We start from the raw sequence: 19,963 nt of genomic DNA, 5'->3' as shown, positions 1-19,963 counted from the left end.
GATCTTGGTTTCTGAACGCGTCTTCTGACATTCAGGCAGGCAGCATGGATGCTGCTGAGCTTTTCGTTTCACCAATACGCCGAACGCCGGCAGTTCCTGGACTCCATTTTCCTTGGCATTGGTTAAAATCTTCTATAACAACCGACGTTCGCCCGACTAACTAGTAAGTTAGTGTGTCCATTATCTGGTTGTACTGCTCTGGTGTCTACCGTGGGGGACCACAACAGCTACATACGAATTCGCCGTTGATCCTGGCGATCATGAATCCTTCGTGTGTGCTATACATCACCTCTTGGACAGGGTAACTGTCCATCACTCAGATTGGCCTCGGTTGGCAATAAGCGTATGCCACTGTACGCCTTCCTCAACCTGGTTAACATCTGCTCTTTCTCCAGGTTACATTGCTCTATTAGCGCGCTCCTCATTCCGGCTTCTGTTGTGATCTCGTCCAGATTCCTGCACTCGACCACTGCTTCTTAAACTAAAGCTCTCACATTCCTCCCACCGCTTCTGCCTCGAGTTCCCTATAGACCAAGCTCAGCTCGAACAGCATATCGTCTTTCTGAGTGCACCTAGTTCTTATAACGTTCTCCCCCAGCTCCTTCAGCTTGCGATCCTCTCTCACTCTTTTGGGGATCGCAGCACATGACACGTCGTCGTTTGCTTTGATGACTAGAGCGTCTTCCCTATACTTCTCCTAGCGCCGCCTCTTCTTTTTCTTCTTGTCATCATTTTTTTTCTCTTATTCCTCCTCTCTTCTGTGGTGCGCCATTCACTCTGCAATTGTCGGTTGTTTCGCTGTCTTTACCGACCTTCTTGGGCTTCTTTGTTTCCTCCTTCTCTCCTGGTGTTTCCCTTACTCTTTTAACAAAAGGCTTCTGCTTTCGCTATCTCCGTGGTCTTCTGCGTTTTTTCGGCGTTTTCTGCTCTCTAGTAACACCATCTGTTCTCATTCGGGTGTTGCTATGGCGGAATTAATGCCAATCACTAGATCCTTGATCTATCTGCACGTTGCCCTTGATTTTCACGAATTCGTAGAGTTCCTCGATTTTTCGCCTCAACTTCGTCAATTTAGGTAACCTAAAGTGCTGGTCTTCTTGGTTAATGCTTGGTTTTATGGTGCGCACTTGAAACCCTCGCTGGTTTTATGGTGCGCACTTGAAACCCTCGGAATGGCCTCCTTGGGCTGCTCTCGTTGCTGCTGCTGTTGCGGTTGCACTTGCTGTTGCAGTTGCGGTTGCAGCATGCTGGATCGGTGACCTCGCTAGCCCACTTTTGGGGAACTGGTTCACCACAATTGCTCCATTAAATTTTTTTATTTTTGTTGTTTTTGTCTTCTTCCATACTTTTTGGGTTCCAACTCCAAGCCGCTATGTACACCGATAATAAGTAGTAGTCGCCTCTATATGATCCCCTTTGCGAGCAGTGAAGTTGGGGGGGGGGGGGGGTCGTAAAGCCCCTGTTCCTGCTGCCCCTCGCATGAACATGCGTTCTTTACCATAGGCATTAGAGTGACAGGAAAAAAATGACCCCTATCGGCCCATGCCTGAGTCGATTCCTAGTTCCACCAGGAGTACTTGCTCCAAATTTGAAAGCAAATCGAACAAGTCTAGCTACCGGACCAACGTGTCTGAAGTTTGTATGGGATTTTTCGACAGTTTACATGGAGAAAACCCACTAACTCGCATTTTCGCCGCTAGGTGGCACTATATGCATCGTATTATCACTGAGAGTGAAAATAAGAAAAATAATTTAATTGCCTACAACTTTGTCGAAGACTGCTAGTCAATCCGGCTTTGGTAAAAGAAGTTATTAAACTTTTAACGAAGTGATGTCTGAGTCAGTTTTGTATAGGGCCTAGCAGTGCATGATTGTGGATCAGTACTTGATTCGCACGAACAAAACATTTTTGTGAAATAATGGTTAGGTTTAGGTCAATAGTATGTTCGGAAGATTTATAGTAAGTAATACGAGTCATGTTTTGGTTAGAAAATTTTAGTTCCACATTTTACCGCATAGAGGGCGCCAATACTAACTTTTTAACGGAAAGAGATAGAGATTAGATGTCTTCCACAAAGTTGTAGAGCAAGCATTTTTAAATAATTCTCCCGAACATTTCGATATTCTATCTCACTCCTATGAAAAGTTAGTGTTGGCGCCCTCTATGCGGTCACAGGTGGAACTAAAATTTTCTAACCAAAACATAACTCGTATTATGTACTACAATTCTTGTGAATATACTATTCAGCTAAATGTAACCATTATCTCACAAAAATGTATAGTTGGTGGTAATCGAGTACCGATCCACAACTATGCACTGCTAGGCCCCATGCAAAACTGACTCAGACATCACTTCGTTAAAAGTTTAATAACTTCTTTCCCCAAGGCCGGATTGACTAACAGTCTTCGACAAAGTTGTATGCAATTAAATTATTTTTCTTATTTTCACTGACAGTGATAATACGATGCATATAGTGCCTCCTATCGGCGAAAATGCGAGTTAGTGGGTTTTCTCCATGTAAATTGTCGAAAAATCCCATGCAAACTTCAGGCAAGTTGGTCCGGTAGCTAGACTTGTCCGATTTGCTTCAAATTTGGAGCAAGTACTCCTGGTGGGACTGGGAATCGACTCAGGGGCGGGCCGATTGAGTTTTCAAAAATTCGTTATTTTTCTGGGCACTCTAATAGGCATAGGGCACTACAGTTAATAGGGGACTGTGATAAACAGTGCATGCAATACTATCAATCGTTATCGAACTATGTTAGTGTTACAGTTAAGACCCGTTTTTATCAGCCCCTTGCCGAATTTTAGGCTGATAAAACAGGGACATTGATAAAATCGGGACATATATTTTTCTGTCTTTTTAATAAAACGAAGCTCTTAAAATATTCTTTTCTGGTCCTTAGATATAGCCTCGCAACCCTTTCTAATTATTTGCTTCAAGTTCCTCTTAAGGGGGTCTGCCAGTGCAAATCAGAAAAAAAATATTTTTATTTTTGCATTTTTCGGATCTCTAAGATATGAAATATATGCACAGACTAACAGACATAACACTATGAGGGAATTCTCTCAAAAAACATTGATCCGACAATTTTTCCAGAACACTAGCTCCACCTTTTATTCACGGTCCCAAACACGCATTTATTGGTGGGTTACCCCTCAGGTTTGGGAGCAATTTTTCACTAGTTGTCTATTCCCCATATGCTTGTTCATATGTCAGTGCCGCCATAATTTCAAATGTGGCCACAGTCCCAACTACAAATATATTTAAAATGACAGTTAAAGCGGGCGAAGCTTTGTTTTTAAGTGTTATGTCTGTTAGTCTGTGATAAATGCCCATGACAGGATTCACTCGAATTCAACATTGTTCGTCTGCTAGAGTCCATCAACTACCAACTATCAATTTACATATGAAGCTGATAAAATCGGGTCAAAAAGCTGATAAAATCAGGGGTAGATAAAATCGGGGGCTGATAAAATCGGGTCTCCACTGTATATAACTTGTCGAACTGGAATCAAATACCGTTATCACCTTTACCTACTTGGAGTTTTCTAAAGGTATTAACAACAGGTTATGGGCCAACTTGTTAACTGGAACCTAGACCATTGCAAAATATTCGTTTTGAAGAATAAGCGTGTCAGGCAGAAACGGTCGGCGAGCACTATCGTTCCGGCAGCAACGGCATCCAGCGACTCGCTCGGACGTGCCTGGCAGATTTCCCCCCAGATAGCCGGCAGCGAAATAAAATTTCTGGGGGTCTGGCTGGCAGAACTCTGTCAGCCTGCCGGCTCGAATACAACAACCGTTTCTGGCAGAATTTTTCGCCTTACGGTTATTAACGTTTTTCTGCCAGATTTCTGCCAGGCACGTATCAAATTTCTGTCAGACACGTATCGGCAGGACCGGTTCTGTACCGCTTCAGGCTTTTATTCTTGTATTGTTTCTCTATTTTTTAAATTTTTAATGCATTTATAATAAAAACATGTCTTCCGTAATTGGAGACATGAAATTCACATTACTTACCGCGTTTTAAAACAAAATATTTGTTTCTCCTCCTTCCTTCTTGGAAGTTTGTTGAAAATGCGGCGAAAAATTTTCGGAATTGCACTCTGATCTTCTCATTTTGGTTAGAACACAACTATATTTTCGTCTTCGTAATCCGTTTGATGCGTTAGGCACAATAGCTTTAACTGAAACTATTTCCCTTCCTTTCTTCAAGAAGTCAGACATCCCTTCCAAACTTAAAGATGATTGTAAAAAATCAAGAGCTAATTATTTTTATTCAAAAACAATCCAATTTCTGAGCAGATTGGAGTCAACATATTTGTTTAACGAATTGACCAAAAAATTGCGAAAGCTTCACAGGAAACGGATAATTTGCTGTAATTTAAAAACACACAACTCTAAAAGAAAGCCTCTTCGGTAAAGGATAAGTAAGTGCGATGTGTTCTCTTCTGTATGTCGAAAGCAAGTGATGCTGAAATTATTAAGCTCATCCATATTTACAGCACAAACTGTTAGACATAACACTATAAGAAAAAATATCGATCCGGCATTTTTTCAGAACGCTCCACCTTTTATTCACTGTCCCAAACACTCATATGCTGGTGGGTTACCCCTCAGGCTTGGGAATAATTTTTCACTAGGGATCTATCCCCATATGCTTATTTCAAAGGCGTTAATATAAAAGGTTTGTTCCAGTACCAGGAGGAACTGGAAGTACTCCGGAGCAAATCGTTCCTGTATTCTCTTCTTCTCTTTTTTCTTCTGGTAGCAAATCGGAGTAAAAAGCAGCAAGTATTTGTTCTCCTGTTTGCTCCGGAGTAACTTCCGTGTACTGGAATAAACCTAAAGGAACGCAAAGAGTGCGCAGATATTGAAGCCAAAAAATGTCTACTTATCGAGCAAAATTAGAATCCAGCTTTGCTACAGAAGTATCGGAGATGGATTCCAATTGTGCTTGATAAGGAGACTTTTTTTGAATTCACTCTTTGCGCAACTGTTCTTTATAAACTGTGACTTGTTTATGTGTCAGTGGCGCCATAATTGCAAATGTGACAGTCCCTACTACAAATATATTTTAAATTAACGAGCGAAGCATTGTTTTCAAGTGTTATGTCTGTTAGTCTGTGTTTATAGTTTCTATAGTTATTTTTGTAGTGATGACACTATGTTACATTTAAAAAAAATTACGTACATTAGAAGCTTTCAGTAATCAGTGCTAAGTGATTTTCTTTTGATTAGATTAGTTTCCCTCAGTAGATTAAATTCTGGGTAGTTTCTATTAGAAGATTAAATTAAACTAACTAAGAATTAGACTAACAGACATAACACTCAAAAACAAAGCTTCGCCCGCTTTAACGGTTATTTTACATATATTTATTGGTAGGACTGTGACCACATTTGAAATTATGGCGCCACTGACATATGAACAAGCATATGGGGGATATACCACTAGTGAAAAATTGCTCCCAAACCTGAGGGGTAACCCACCAGTAAATGAGTGTTTGGGACCGTGAATAAAAGGTGGAGCTAGTGTTCTGGGAAAATTGTCGGAAAATTGTTTTTTGAGGGAATTCCCTCATAGTGTTATGTCTGTTAGTCTGTGATTAAACAATTGAAATTTATATTATGCATTGTCCACAAACCATATTCTAGCAAGTATAATATTTGCATAATCTAGCAAGTCAACGCACGATCGCTGAACATCAATAGAGCAGAGCCAAGGTTCTTATTCTTGCTTTGTAGTGAAATCAGTAATTGTTTGCATACACTTTGCATTTTGACTTTTACCGTAGCTTCAGAGATCTAGAAATTTACAAAAAACAGCCTGCGATATTTTTAATTCGTAAGTCCAATGATATAAAAAGTATCAATTTAATTAAAAATAGGATCTATAAAGGAATTTACTTAATTGGATAAATAAATAGTTATTCTCAGTTGTCTGATAATATTGTCGAAGATAGTCTTTAACCCATTCTCCACGAGAGTCAAACGATTTTTATTTTTACGACATGATCCGTATCATTTGAATTGAAAATTCCATGTCAATGTCGAAATTTGCTTAAAATCTTCTGATCAGGCAGGCGATTTGTAGATGTGGCAAATAGATTGAACTCCTATCTTCCTGCTATTATTAGTTCTATTATTTCACCCGAAGTTTGCGTTAGCTCAACTTGCACATTTTTGGGTGATGCCAGTTTAACATGCTTGTTTTTCTAGTTGCCAGTTTTGCGATTTTTACATCCGTCAGACTATTACTGTGAGTGTTTATAGGCTATAGTGGTTGTGTTAGGTAGCTATGTGAGCCGTAAAAAAGTGAAAACAAACCCATTACCCTAGAGCAATTTGCAACATTTTTTGGATTATTTATATGGATAATTTGAGGATTCTAAATGCTTTTTGTCACTCCAACCCTTTTAGGATTTTTTATTAGTCTTTTTGACTGCATTTTGAGTTATTTTGATGCGATTTTTTTCTAGTTGGATTTATTGTTTGTTACCAGATGAGTAGAAAATGAACTAAACGTCTCGAACGCCTAGAATTTACACCGAAAATTAATCTACCAATTTTACAAAATTCTGCACAATTTATACCTAATGGGCACGCTTGTACTAGGCGTTTGCGATATCATTACTAAGCAGTATTTTTGACACTATTGATTTTATACTGAAATTCCGTCATTACTGGCGTTACGGTTTCGAATAAGTGAAATTGCACATCATATAAATAACATCACAAATCAATTCTGTTACCGCTTCTAGGCACCATTCTCCTACAAATCCACATTACCCTGCTTCATCCGGTTCATCTAGCCGGCAAACGGCTTCAACGTCTAATAGTGTAACCAGTGGGACCGAACCACCAGCGAGTCATGGTCGCTCTGGACGAAGCAATAGCAGTAGCAGCAATACTACGGGCGGCAACAGTAGTATCACAACCTCATCATCATCCTACCAACAAACAATCTATAACACCGCCCATCAGGTAGAGTAACCGGTAATTCTCATTTGGATGTATAAAACGTTTAGCTTTCTTGCTCTATTAAGTATATTCATTTTCAAATTTCACTACTTGTTGCGTTAAACTATGTTACCCTAGACAAATATACATAACATTTGCTTTGTCACCATCGCCCACACAGATACTGCTTCGTTAGTGTGCTAGAAGCTGTTTTATAGCACTACAATCGCTTAGTGGTAAGACATCTTAGTAGGTGATGTACTCTATGATTAAAACTAGCGAATTAGATCAAAGGTATATACAGATAATACTAAATCCTTTAAAGTGCGCAGGAACTCCACAAGGTAGCCTCAATTTAGTATTCGAGTAATGGGCGATGGTAAATTAGTAGATATGTTATAAGTGTTATATCTGTTTGTCTGTGAGCATACTCATATCAGTGCACATTGCTTATGTAAAATGAATCGTTAAAGCAAAACTATCATCAAACCCATTTCACTTATTGACTAGATCAATCTTAATAATCATGCTTGAAACGCATGTTGTAATCTTTTTTTCAATCAACTAGATTCCGCTCTTGTTGGAGCACCACCAACAGGAGCACCATTCCCAACAACAGTTGCAGCCGCAACAGCAACCCCAAACATCACAAGCGCATCACCATCGGCAAGCATCGCCGACCGTTTCGTCACGCTCCCATCACTCGTCGCACTCGGCACGCACAACAGGCACTGCAGCATCTGCGTCCCACTCCCACCACCCACAAGTTTCCCATCACCACCAACCACTGTCGACTGTGGCGCCTTCCGCACATACTTTATCGTCTCAGCAACAGCCACATCCGCAAAGGCAACGCCATTAGACCACTTTGATGGCAGATTCAACATTGCAAAACACATCGATAGCACTTCTTCAATATATGTATTTGTGATATCAAATACACATTCCTGAGCATATTTAGTATTCTCATCTCTACCTTACGTTAGCACCGACTCGTTTACAAGTTCTTTAACTAATTAGCGTTTAGGAGAAAATAACTTCTGGACCACAGATGATGCATGATTAGTGAGTCGATTAACAAACAGATTTATTTGAAGTAATTCGCCAGAGGCAGACATCCAAATGCCATCTGAAACCTAATGTTACGGATCTTCAGAGTCGAACCGTAGAAAAATTGATGCAAACTTGTGTACTTGAGTGTCTGCCTGGAAATGGTTGGAATACATCAAGATGCAGCCGGTGCATGCCAAAATTAAAGACTTTTAGATAAATAGTTCAATACATACTTCGCAATTCGATATGAGCACTTGAAATACGCAATTTTGATCAGCAGTGAGTACCCAAATAGAGCTGTATGAATTATAATTCATAACCAACTAACCCTTATGTCACACTAGTAAACGAAACGACCCTTCTAGCTTTTCTTTTTTGAAATGGCTAGATCCTGCAATGATCATTCTAGCTTTTCTTTTTTAAAGTGACGTGCTGAAAATCGAATATTTCTAATTTCTAATAATAAATTCTTCAACAAAACACCAGCGGTTGACTATTTTCTCGAATTATTTAAAACAAGACAGATTTCACCAGGTAAAAGCGGTAGCGATTCATCAAATGAGCAAAACTACTAAAGGTATTAATTTAAATCAGCATTAAATAGTGTACATTTGCTCATTTGTAATGGAATTGTTGGCATCCCTTTGGCGTTCCAGTTTTTGTCTTTGCACTACACCGATGTAATATCGATTACACTCGGGTTTGATTAGACCCTTTCATATACTACACCGGTGTTGCACATTGTAAAAATTATCATTGTTCTCCTTTGGTTATTACTATGGAACCTTTGTTTGTAGTATCTCATAGACACGTATTAACAATATGTAAATATGTTTTAACAATAGTTCTTTAGCTTAGAGTGACTCATAGAATAAGACAGCGTTAATTAGAATATGGCTTCGAAATGCAAACTGGTACAACTTCTTCAACAGTCGATATAGTTTCTTGAACTGAATGCCTCAAGCATCTTATCTATTGAAGCTTGTTGATTGTTTGAGTTTGCAAAATTTTAGCTCACCAACTAAATAAACCACTAATTGTTTATTTATATCTATCTCATAATTTGCCGAATATTTAAGATCTCAGGTCAACACTTATCTACTAAAAATGCTTTGTAGATCCCACCTTTCAATCTATAAATATATTGTTTTAGAGAGGTGATCTTTTCTACATTGAACAATTTGGCGACATTAGATAAATGTAAAAAGTTAAACAAGAAATCATTGTCTGTCAAAAGTCTTATGAATAATCTGTATCTTCTAAGGTGGTGAAAATAAAAATTGAAGTACTTATGACTGTGTATTTATGATATACATATCACAATTCATTACATAAGGGGCGACGTAGCTGATCCCAACGCAGTCGAGCCCTTGCCGCCGACGTTCAGCAGTCGTCCTGGTCCTGTATGTGTGGGTGCAAAAGGCGTCTTCCAAGCCGCCGTTCTCGGTAAGTATTATACAAATTGAAACGATACAACGGTTGAACCGATTCACGCGTCTAGCTCATCGTCTGACCCTCGCCGCAAGCCACTACCATCCAGTTCCTGCTCTCCGCATAGCGCTATCCGAGTTCAACGTATACTGGGACGTGCCGCAGTTGGTACTATGGAAACTCTCGATCCCTCCGCCACAGGCGAGCTATTGCAGCCAGCGATCATCAGTCGTCCAGTTCCTGTGTGTGAGATGGGTGAAAACGTTTTCCAATCTGCCACAAACGGCAAGTATACATCTGACTCGAACACTTCAACCGCTGATGTATTGTTCGCTTCCAGAAATTTGCCTTTTGCCCCGACATCTTGTGACCAAATTTCAACCATTTCACTCACGCAGTTGATTCGGGATGCCTCGCATCCCCCACCATAGCCGTGGCTCGACAATTGTACTCTTTCACGTCAGGTGTTTGGTACAACATTCGATGTCTACCGCTGTGACCGCGACACCCTCAACAGCCACAAAACATTAGGTGCTGGTGTGCTTATTGCCGTTCTCCATGGTAGTTAAACCCGAGTGATCAACGATGACCGGTAGGCGAACTCCGAGCAAGTGTAACTTACCGATCGAAATCTGTTCCTGTGTGTCGTGTATTTCCCCCCTGAGAGCATTTGTAATTTCAGCCTGAATGATGTACATTTTTCATCCGTTTCTTTTATTCCCTCGATCGCAGCCCCTTCTGATGATATTGTTATATTGAGCCACTTATACTTACCTGGTTTGCAAGACAAGTTATGGATTTCTACGATAGGATATCGAAAAATCTGCGCTTATCATCAATGCCAGTTGTATTTTGGACAGCTACAGCAGCCAAACTGTTCGGCAGATCAATAATGTCATATAGGGGAAAGAGGGTAACAGTGGAACTATGAAAACAATACGTTTTCATAGTTCCACTGTTACCCTCTTTCCCCTACGTTGGACGTACATTGAACCTCTGCTTTGTAAGTACCCGGGACTATGACTTATGTTACAAATTCTTATCTGAGAGAGAGGGAGGGTTTGTTCTTTCTTGCGTAACATCATAAAACAAGTATGATGGTCCCACCTCATACCCCTACAAAGGTGTGAGCTGAACGATTTATCTAAAAGATAATTAATATTTTGATCCATAACAAAACCAGTTAACAAAAAAACGGACTGGTTCAATTTACAGACATAGCCTTTCCTTCAAAAGAACGTAACTAGATATATTTCGAATATTCCATCAACAACCAGGGTCCATCAAGAAAATTTCCATTCCGGGAAGATACTTGATAGAATCGGGAATTGAACCCAATAGCTTCCATTTCTGATAATTCTCTGTAAGACTCCTCCCGCCTGACCAAGACATCGGTACTATCACCTGCAAAGGTGAGAAGTGACGAGCCTAGTGGCAGTGCAGAGTCCGGTCGAGTTATATCATCCACATCAGACCCCTTTATTGAAAGTTTTCTACCATTAACCCAAGGCAATCAAGGGATATTCCTATCCGTGAACATCCTTGATTGAACAGGAATTGAACCCGATATCTAGTTAGTTATCAGAGGAAGTCATCATGCCCCATACTCAACGAGCTAACTCCGTTATTACCACTATCCCAGGCGCAGCAATAACCGAGATTAACTCTATTGTCGAGCAAAGTCAACACAACTCCATCATTAAATCAGACCCTGATCACAACAAAAGTCTAAAAGCTTCGATTCAACCCGATGACCTTTTAGTGCTGGTCACCATGTTCGATTTCAAGTTAGTCTATCTGCTTAGCGCGCGCGTGGCTCAGACTTTTGTAGACATCTCATTATTTTTAATAGCTTTAATAAACAAGTAACAAAAATCCATCATCATCATAGCGAATATAATAACTTAGTGTGACTAAATGCAAATATTAGAAGTGAAAAAAAATACAATCTTAGTGGTATTACATAGTTATCCAAATAACTCCAAAATATAAAAATCCAAAAAATCTGTCTACAAAGCAGATTTTACGTGTGAAATACATAGTGTTTTGAACTCCGCCAATGTTGCTGCACGTTTAATATGTCTAGGCATCGAATTGAAAAAACTTATTCCTTTGTACAACAAGGAGTTCTGTGATCTACTAAATAAAAAGTTTGGTGTTCTTGCATCCGACGCGTTTCTAGTGTTGTACCACAGATAACAGACGTTTAGGCTAGAACAAAATTTCTTCAAAAACCTGTGTAAACTTTCAAATTGATAAACGTTGGAAATCCGTGTTTCACTATTGCCATCTGCGCAACTGTTTGCTATACGTGTTTGACAGCTGCACTCTAGCTGCATTGCATCGATCATTGCGCCATCTACAAACGTTTGCCAAATGTGTTTCAGACGTCTGATTTATTCGGAATCTCAGTAGGCGGGTATTTACACACGATTCAAATCGAGCCTAAACGTCTGTTATCTGTGCCTTAGCTGAAATGAACAGAACAGTGTCGTCAGCAAACAAATTTTAGTCACAAAATCGTAAAACTCGCCTCATGTCATTTATATACATAATAAATAAAATAGGACCTAAGACACTACCTTGCGGCACTACCTTGCCGAGAGGACTAGATACAAAATCGTTGAAACTAGTTTTCTGAGTTCTATCACATAAATAGTTTTCAAACCATTAATGTGCTATCCCTCCGATACCGGTCGTCAAACGGTGGGATAACAAAATTCTCACAAGTTTCCTATCTCATGCCTCCACGCGAGTCTAAGTCTATTGATGACATTTGGTCCTTAGACCGGCGACGACTGGGTGCTATCAGCCTTCTGCCGATAGTAGCAGAATGAGAGGGTGCGAACAGATCTAGTCGAGAAAACATTGCCGTAAAAATGAATAGTTGATCGGAAAATAGCCCCAATACGAATAATCTGACTAGTATCTATGATCACGGGTCAATACGTATTGAAAATTCGCCGCGTCTGTTTTTATGAACCTAATTTCAAGCTCCGTTATTGATAACAAGCCCGTGCATCAGGTTAACAATCCTTTATATTTCCCTTCAGTGTTCGTTATTATCGCTCGTATACTTGTATTCCACAAATCTGATATGGAAAATAAGAAATACTTTCCTTGATTTATAACATCTCGCGCTATTTTTGCCTGTATAATGTGTCACTCCGAGTGGAGTTCAAATTGCTTTTGTTTAGGGAACATAGTATACTCTCGGTAGCCGGCTGCCCAGAGTTTAAAAAAAACCAAAAACTAAAGAAGATCTCTTTTTCGAGTGATCGTGCACTCGAAGACTAACTAAACAACTACGTGATAAAATATGCTTTACAGGTCGCATCGCTTGCTTGGAGCGAATCCTAGACCTGATACCCTTCCAAACTACCAACTCCGCGACACCTATGGAAGAGTCTGATGAATCGTCGTCCTTCCGTTAAGTAGGTGGAGCATCAACACTTCCTGGCTACCTTATCCTTTATCCTTCCCCGTGAACGATGGAGATGGGGGCGGCCGGCAATGATGGCTATCATGCTGTTGAGGTTTTAATATGGGTCGAATTGGTATGAATTCCTACTTACCATTTCCTAAGCAACTCTTATTAGATAATCAGCAGTCAAACATGATGAAGTCAGTGTGCAATCCGCCAAAATCATCGTCACAACGCAACGCAACGCAACGCAACGCATTAATGTGCTATCCCTCCGATACCAAATCGCTCTAAAGTTTTCAAAAGTAAAGGTCTCGAAATTGTCTCAAAAGCGCATTTCAGATCCAAAAATACAGCAAAAATGGTCTCTTTAACCTCGATTTTCTCTTTCCATTTTGCTAACACTAGATTCAAAGCGGTTACGCAAGAGTGTCCCTCTCGGTATCCCGATTGCTCCGGAATTAGCAAATTATTATTATTCAAATAACTCATCAGCTGGCCCTTAACAACAAATTTTCTCTAATGTGTGCAACATGTTAATGGAGCAATACTCTTCGGCTTTATCCGTCCCAGTAACTTTGGGAATAGGAATCACAAGTGATTCCTTCCAAACTGTCGGCACGTGCCCAGTTTGTAGCGATTCATTTACAAGGTCCAGCAGATCGTGTCCGATGACATGAAAGCAATCCAAAGTATGAAAAATTAAAACTATAAGCACAATATTCTTTTAATAAAAACGTTGTGTTTAACTATTTTTTATTTGTACCATGAACATTTTGTATATCAAACAAAATGAGCAATTTCTTGGCTCGTGGCGGTACGTTGTTCTGTTCGGAAACTGGAGTCACAATATGCCTTACAAGTTAAGAAATGTTGATACCCTTCGTGTTGCCATAGGATTGTCAAAGATCTTGTAGGCGGAAAATTTGCAGAGTGTGAACTGTATTTTACTTCAAGAAAATAGCGAAGATAGCCATCTCGGAGCTATGCGTACGATAAGCGTCACAGTTGGAACTCAAAATAAATTTACGTCAGAATCAGGAGCGGATCTAGAAAAAAATTTCGGAGGAGGTCCTAAATTTCGACTTTGAAATGTTCATTATACAATACGTAATATGTAATATCCTCATTCAATTAAAATCGGTTTTGGTTATCGAATCTGGTTTTGAATGATTTTGAACTTAGAATGAATTTAAAATAGAAACTATTTCAAAATTTCCCAAGAAGTTGAAAAAAATCGGACCCCTAAGACCCTCCCCCTGGATCCGCTACTGGTCAGAATAGGCTATAAACTCGTCTGAGTTCTACATCACAAGAAAATAGATTCAGAGGAAGTGGAATATAGCGAAGCAGATCATGTGGACCAAATCGGCGTTTCTGACTATCTGCCAACAGTTATTCTGAAATTTTTACTGAACGAGATTAGGATGTAAACAACATTACCGCAGAATATTGTCATGAGTTTTTATTGTAATAATTCTATACGTATCGTGTTCGCTATCTTATTTATTATTATCGTGTTCGCTATCTAATTATTTAATGAATTAACAATTATTTATTAATTACGAAAATCATGATAATGTAGGGGTGAGGGGAAGGTCACCAAAACCTTACGAACTCTTATCTGAGGGAGAGGGGGAGGTTGAAAAGTTCTAAAAAAGCTTTACATAATTAGTGTACGGTCCATAAGACTTCTGAGCCTAAGTCGTTCTGGAAGTATATGAACGAGCAGAGAAAAGAATCCGGTTTACCATCTTGTATGTCATTTAATAGTGTTTTAGGCACCGACATTAAGAAAATTTTCCAACTGTTCTCCGACAAATTTTCAAGCGTTTTTCCGACGAGAGCCTTCCACCACAACAAGTCGCTGCGCAGCCAATCTCACTCCTTTAGGACGAATCCTCAACCAAATTTGCGTCGATAATGCTGCCATTACATTATGAATTACAAGATGAAAGCATCTTCCCCGGGCCCAGATGGCGTTCCCTCGATTTTTGTCACAAAGTACATCAGCTGGTTGCCTGAAACACTTCGGCTAGTCCTCGTGCTTTCACTCACTACTGGAACATTCCCTTCATAAATAAAGGAAACAAATCGAACATGGATAATTATCGTGGAATTTCATGTTTGAATGCCGTATCTAAACTATTCGAACTGGTGGTTTTAGACCCTATTTTCTTTCACTGCAAACACTACATTGCAGACGACCAACACGGTTTTATTCCTAAACGATCGACAGCGACCAACCTGCTCTCGTTCACAACATATGTACTCGTTGATGCTATTTACATGGATCTAACTGCGGCCTTCGACACCATTAACCATGATATCGCAAAAGCGAAGCTGGACAAACTAGACATTCAAAGACAACTTCTGCACTGGTTTCGTTCCTACCTCGATGGAAGGCACCTCCAAACCAGCATTAAGGACTGTCTATCTGGTACATCCGGCATCCCACAAGGAAGCCATCTCGGTCCAATAATATTCCTCCTCTACTTTAATATGGTTAATATCAAATTACCAGGACCACGCCTTTTTTTCGCCGACGACATGAAATTTTTTCGACAAATACGAGATAAAACCGATGCCGAGTTTCTTCAGAGTGAACTGGAGAGCTTTAGTACGTGGTGTGATCTAAACAGAAAGGTTTTAAACCCAAGCAAATGGAAACGCCATCCGATTCAGTTCAACTACCATTTCTTAGACTCGAACATTCCAAAACACGCTCACGTCAAGGATCTTGGAGTCATCATGGATTCGGCCCTAACGCTCAAACCACATACTTCATACATCGTGGATAAGGCAGCTTGGGTTCATCTTCCGAATAGCTAAAAACTGGTTGTTTTAAATCATTTAAAATCACTATTGCGCCCCTAATTATCTAAGAATACAGATTCCATTTGATCTTTACGCGCGTATGCCAATTGAAGCTTTGATTAAAGTATCTGATACCAATACCTCCCTAACTCTCTTATCGAGGTGTTGTCAGACTTTTTTCCACAATTTTCCTGGTACATGAAAGCAATTAAACTGACCGATACGAATTGTGGTCGGAGGCTGGTTTTCCCGGTTTATGGACAGCAGTGATTATCACTTGGAATAAGGTCCTGCTCAAGAAACCTATAGAACGAATTCAACAAACGTCTTATTGTAGGGCTCAGGCTGATTCTTCAAGTTGAATTTTACTCTGTCTGGTCTGGTTCTAGCATGACGGAAGTGCAACTAAGAAGTCCATCATCGAAAAAGGTGAGTAAATTTCGTAGTTTATCGGCGATACGTCGCGCGTAATTTTCTGTATAGGGAAGGAGTTAGGGAAAGAGTTATGAAAAGAGTCCTGGTATACCTTGCTTGCAATGCTCGGTCAAAACCCCATCACGTCTAAAATTCTTCACTTTTGTTCATTACATTCTTTTAGCAGTGTTACATGGAGAACTCATCGCTGTTTCTCTTGATAAACCATCGACAAGCTGACTCCAATAATCACTTTTGTTGCACGCGAAGGTTTTTAAACTTGAGGTCCAAAACCGAGTAACTTGTACTTTATATGCTTCGAACTTTTCCGCGCGAGCATCCGAGCACTCTTTATTTAACCACGAGTTGTACCATTGTAAGTGTACCGTCGCGCCAGGTGCGCAATCCGTTCGGGTTTTCTTCATCCTCTCTTAACTTTAAAGCAATAAGCAAGGGTAAAGAAATCAGTCCTAAGTGTCTAAGTTAAAGACGACAAAGATTTGTAAATGTTTTATTTTTCATGTCGCGTAACTCGTACCATATAAATAGAATCAACTAAAACACACTTTTTTCATCTTGCTAATAAATTAAGTTTTGAATAATTTTCGAATATTTGCTATACTTCCGGTGATAAATTGCACTGTGTGATGACTTTAGTACGCATGCTTCAAATGCTTTCTACTGCTAGGTTCATTTTGAAACAACAACCATCGTTTGCCAGCAGCTTGCGTATGTTGTCGTCGAATTTCTTCTGTATCCAACTGAAGTCCATTATACTTTTCGGTTTGCACTCAACCCAATAGCGATCGAACTCGAAGAACAAATAGCAGTAGAACTGATGGAACACGTCCACCGACATCCGGGGTTGATTGTAGAAATGATTTCGTGCAAGACCTGATTCTAGCAGGTGATAAGCCATTGACGTTAGATTGATACCAACTATGGCAAAGAAATAGCCATGCGTTGGATGATGTGAGTGAGACAGTAGATGTCGGGCAGTACCGTTGTACTCCTGCGCCAGAAAAACTAGATTGTCTAGGCCAAGAATGCCCATGCCCCGAAAGTCCGTTTTTGGGTCGTCTCCCTGGAAATAGTTTTGAATTGATCATATTGAATCCAACGAGTATTTAATATTTTTCTTGCAACCTGAAATCCGATATCCTGCCACTGATCCGACACTCGACATTTCAACTTTTCATCGTCTCCCATCAGCAATTTCCAAAGACACAATAATTTCCTCTCATGCTCTGCATCGGTGCAATCATACTGTGTGCTTCTAAGTTGTTCGATCTGCCAACACAGCCTCTTGTAGCCCCATATCTTTTCCGCACATACACCAAAAGTACGCGGAAAATCCACATGTACTTTGGGATTTATCTTTTTTACCTGTAGCACCGTTCCAATTGATCGTGTTTGAATTTCTTCCTTTAGGAAGAACTCTTCCACTTCGGAGCTTACCAGCTGGTTTAGAATCATAACCATTTGCTTAATTCTAGGCCTCCTTGAAAGTTCCAACGACATTTGAACTTTTCTGGTCCTCAGAGCTCCCGGAGGACAACCATAACATATTCGTTGCAATTCGCACAGGTTAGTAAAGCGATGCAAAAACCACTTTACGAGCGGTCTTGTGAGGAAGTAGAAAAAATTAAACAATTTAAATATCATTCTATGGTCTGCTGACAACATTCTGCTCTAATCGAATCCAATCGATGATGGCAAACAATCCTTATATTGCAAGGCTCAACTATGGTTATGCTTATTTGATTCGGTTATCGAACCTACTGTTTACGTAGTAACATTTCCATGACGACGCGGTGTTTTGCCTTGCTAACTACTTGCACCAATCAGGCCAACTCGAATCGTTTCTCCATTCACGAAAACAAGTGGGTAGTTTTTCTGTTGTCACGTTGGTGGCCGTAATGCGCAATGCGCGTGGATGGCCAAGAAATCTGCTAAGGTGTCCTAAATGGTATAAAAATGTGTTATCTTTGTACTTTCAGAAAACCTTAGAGTATTACTGAACTAAATTAGATTTTGTTTACTTTTACAGTAATCAGTGCTATACTAACCTTTAGAGAATATTTTTAAATTTGAAACTATATGATTATCCAATCTCTGGCCAATACGTTAACAGGGTAAACAGCAAGCAAACCAATTGGACAAGAAATGTGAAGGCTTTGAGAAGAATGACAATTTTTGTAAATAACAAACATTACCAGACAGCAAGAGAGCAGTGACAAGAACCTCTCTTCACGTAAAGGCCTGAGGCTACCTTGTAACCAACATTGCATGCGATTTTGATAACCGTATACTCAGCCGTGATACGCATATATAACCATAGGAAACCCTTAGCAAATGGGACTGTTATGCGGATCACGGCAGTACTGAGGTGAGCCAGTATTTTTATTGTAATAGAGCAAAACAACGTGCAACGGTCAATTATGGCGATTTCGCTTGAACCTGAAACTGGTTCTAACCCCAACCGCTGTCAGTTCATATATTTTGACAGCAGTTGGGGTTAGGAACTGACTCAGTTTCGCCTCAAACAAAAACCACATTAGTTTTCACTTGTGCTGCGTTTGTTCAAATCAATTTTACGTTGTTAATCCGTAGTATATATCTATAATTGAGTACAATGCTGCAGTTTGTAAATAACAGCATAACCATAAACCGCAGAATTTGAATTGAAATTTTCATTTTGTATTTTAGAAAATAACTTCCCTCATCGAATTCATTGTTTTCTATTTCCGAAAAAGTGCGATAAGTAAAGCCCAAGCAGCACCAGTAACATCTTCATTAAAAAGAAAATAAAAAAAAAGTTACAAAATAATTAGATAGTAAATACACTAAAATAATCTAAGGTACGTCTATGAGAAAAAAGTTGCATTTTTGGGACAAATAGACAACTCATAACACTAAGATGCACAAACGTTACACACCGGTTGATGTAATTCTATAGCGGCCCTTACACGTTCAATATTTTTGTCAATACACAGTATTGACGATATTGCTTCAATACGTCAATCCCATTTGAAATGCACATCGTCAATACGTCAATACTTCCATTACACGTACAATACTTTTGTCAATACGCTCTAGTATTGACAAAAATATTGAACGTGTAAAGCGGCCCTTACACGTTCAATATTTTTGTCAATACCAGTATTGACGATATTGTTACAATGTTTCAGTCCCGTTTGAAATCCACATCGTCAATACAACTTTTTTCCATTACACGTACAATACTTTTGTCAATACTCTCTAGTATTGACAAAAATATTGAACGTGTAAGGGCCGCTTTAAGCAACTTTAATGAAATTGGAATGTTTCGAGATGTCACCTAAAAGTAATTGTTCGAAGTTTCATTTGTAAAGCGGACCCTACACGAGCAGAAATATTGTCAATAAATCGATTATTGATCAATATATTGATCGTGTAAGGGTATCTTGAAAATATTGATCATGTAGAAATCAAATGGGATTGACGTATTGAAGCAGTCTTGACAATATTTTTATTGACAATATTCTTGTCCCGTGTAGGGTCCGCTTAAAAGTGATAAAGAAATGTGGAAGAAAATAAAGCGAAATGGGAATTTCAATAAAAAGAAGAGAGCATAGTTACAACAAGCTAAAATACGTAAAAGTAATGATCTACGTCATCCCGAAAATGATTCAGTTGACACTATGCCACAAGAAATGATATTGGAGGAACCATTAAGCTGGGACTGGATGCAATTATCGAACCAATTTGATGGCAATCAATATCCTCAAAATGATGAAGAAATGGAATCTGATTCCGAAACCGAGATGAATAACATACACAGAAAAAAATATTTTGTAATTTTAAGTTTATTTTCATG

At 39.4% G+C, this 19,963-nt stretch overlaps 2 protein-coding genes across 7 annotated transcripts in view; one reads left to right on the top strand and one right to left on the bottom strand.

Moving 5' to 3' along the window:
• The window catches only part of LOC131683622 (protein AF-10), a 56,201-nt gene extending 46,891 nt beyond the window's left edge, over positions 1 to 9,310 (top strand). For 5 of the 6 annotated variants that reach the window (XM_058965752.1, XM_058965750.1, XM_058965751.1 and 2 more), the window contains exons 13-14: positions 6,767 to 6,989; positions 7,534 to 9,310. In XM_058965752.1, the coding sequence (XP_058821735.1) occupies positions 6,767 to 6,989; positions 7,534 to 7,827 (517 nt within the window). In that variant the 3' untranslated portion in view covers positions 7,828 to 9,310. Of the gene's footprint in view, positions 1 to 6,766; positions 7,002 to 7,533 lie in introns of all 6 variants that reach the window. The other variant, XM_058965753.1, reaches the window with a different exon arrangement.
• A 7,320-nt stretch (positions 9,311 to 16,630) lies between these two features.
• On the bottom strand, positions 16,631 to 18,314 carry LOC131683621 (ELMO domain-containing protein 2). Its single transcript, XM_058965748.1, has 3 exons — positions 18,174 to 18,314; positions 17,251 to 18,066; positions 16,631 to 17,188 (listed from the first exon to the last, which is right to left on the bottom strand). Exons 2-3 carry the CDS (start codon positions 17,788 to 17,790, stop codon positions 16,772 to 16,774), a joined length of 957 nt encoding a protein of 318 aa, XP_058821731.1. The 5' UTR covers positions 17,791 to 18,066; positions 18,174 to 18,314; the 3' UTR covers positions 16,631 to 16,771.
• Between the last annotated feature and the right edge of the window lie 1,649 nt (positions 18,315 to 19,963).

Source organism: Topomyia yanbarensis, chromosome 2 (assembly GCF_030247195.1).
Source record: "Topomyia yanbarensis strain Yona2022 chromosome 2, ASM3024719v1, whole genome shotgun sequence".
NCBI classification, from domain to species: Eukaryota; Metazoa; Arthropoda; class Insecta; order Diptera; family Culicidae; genus Topomyia; species Topomyia yanbarensis.
This window is presented reverse-complemented; position numbering and strand designations above follow the sequence as displayed.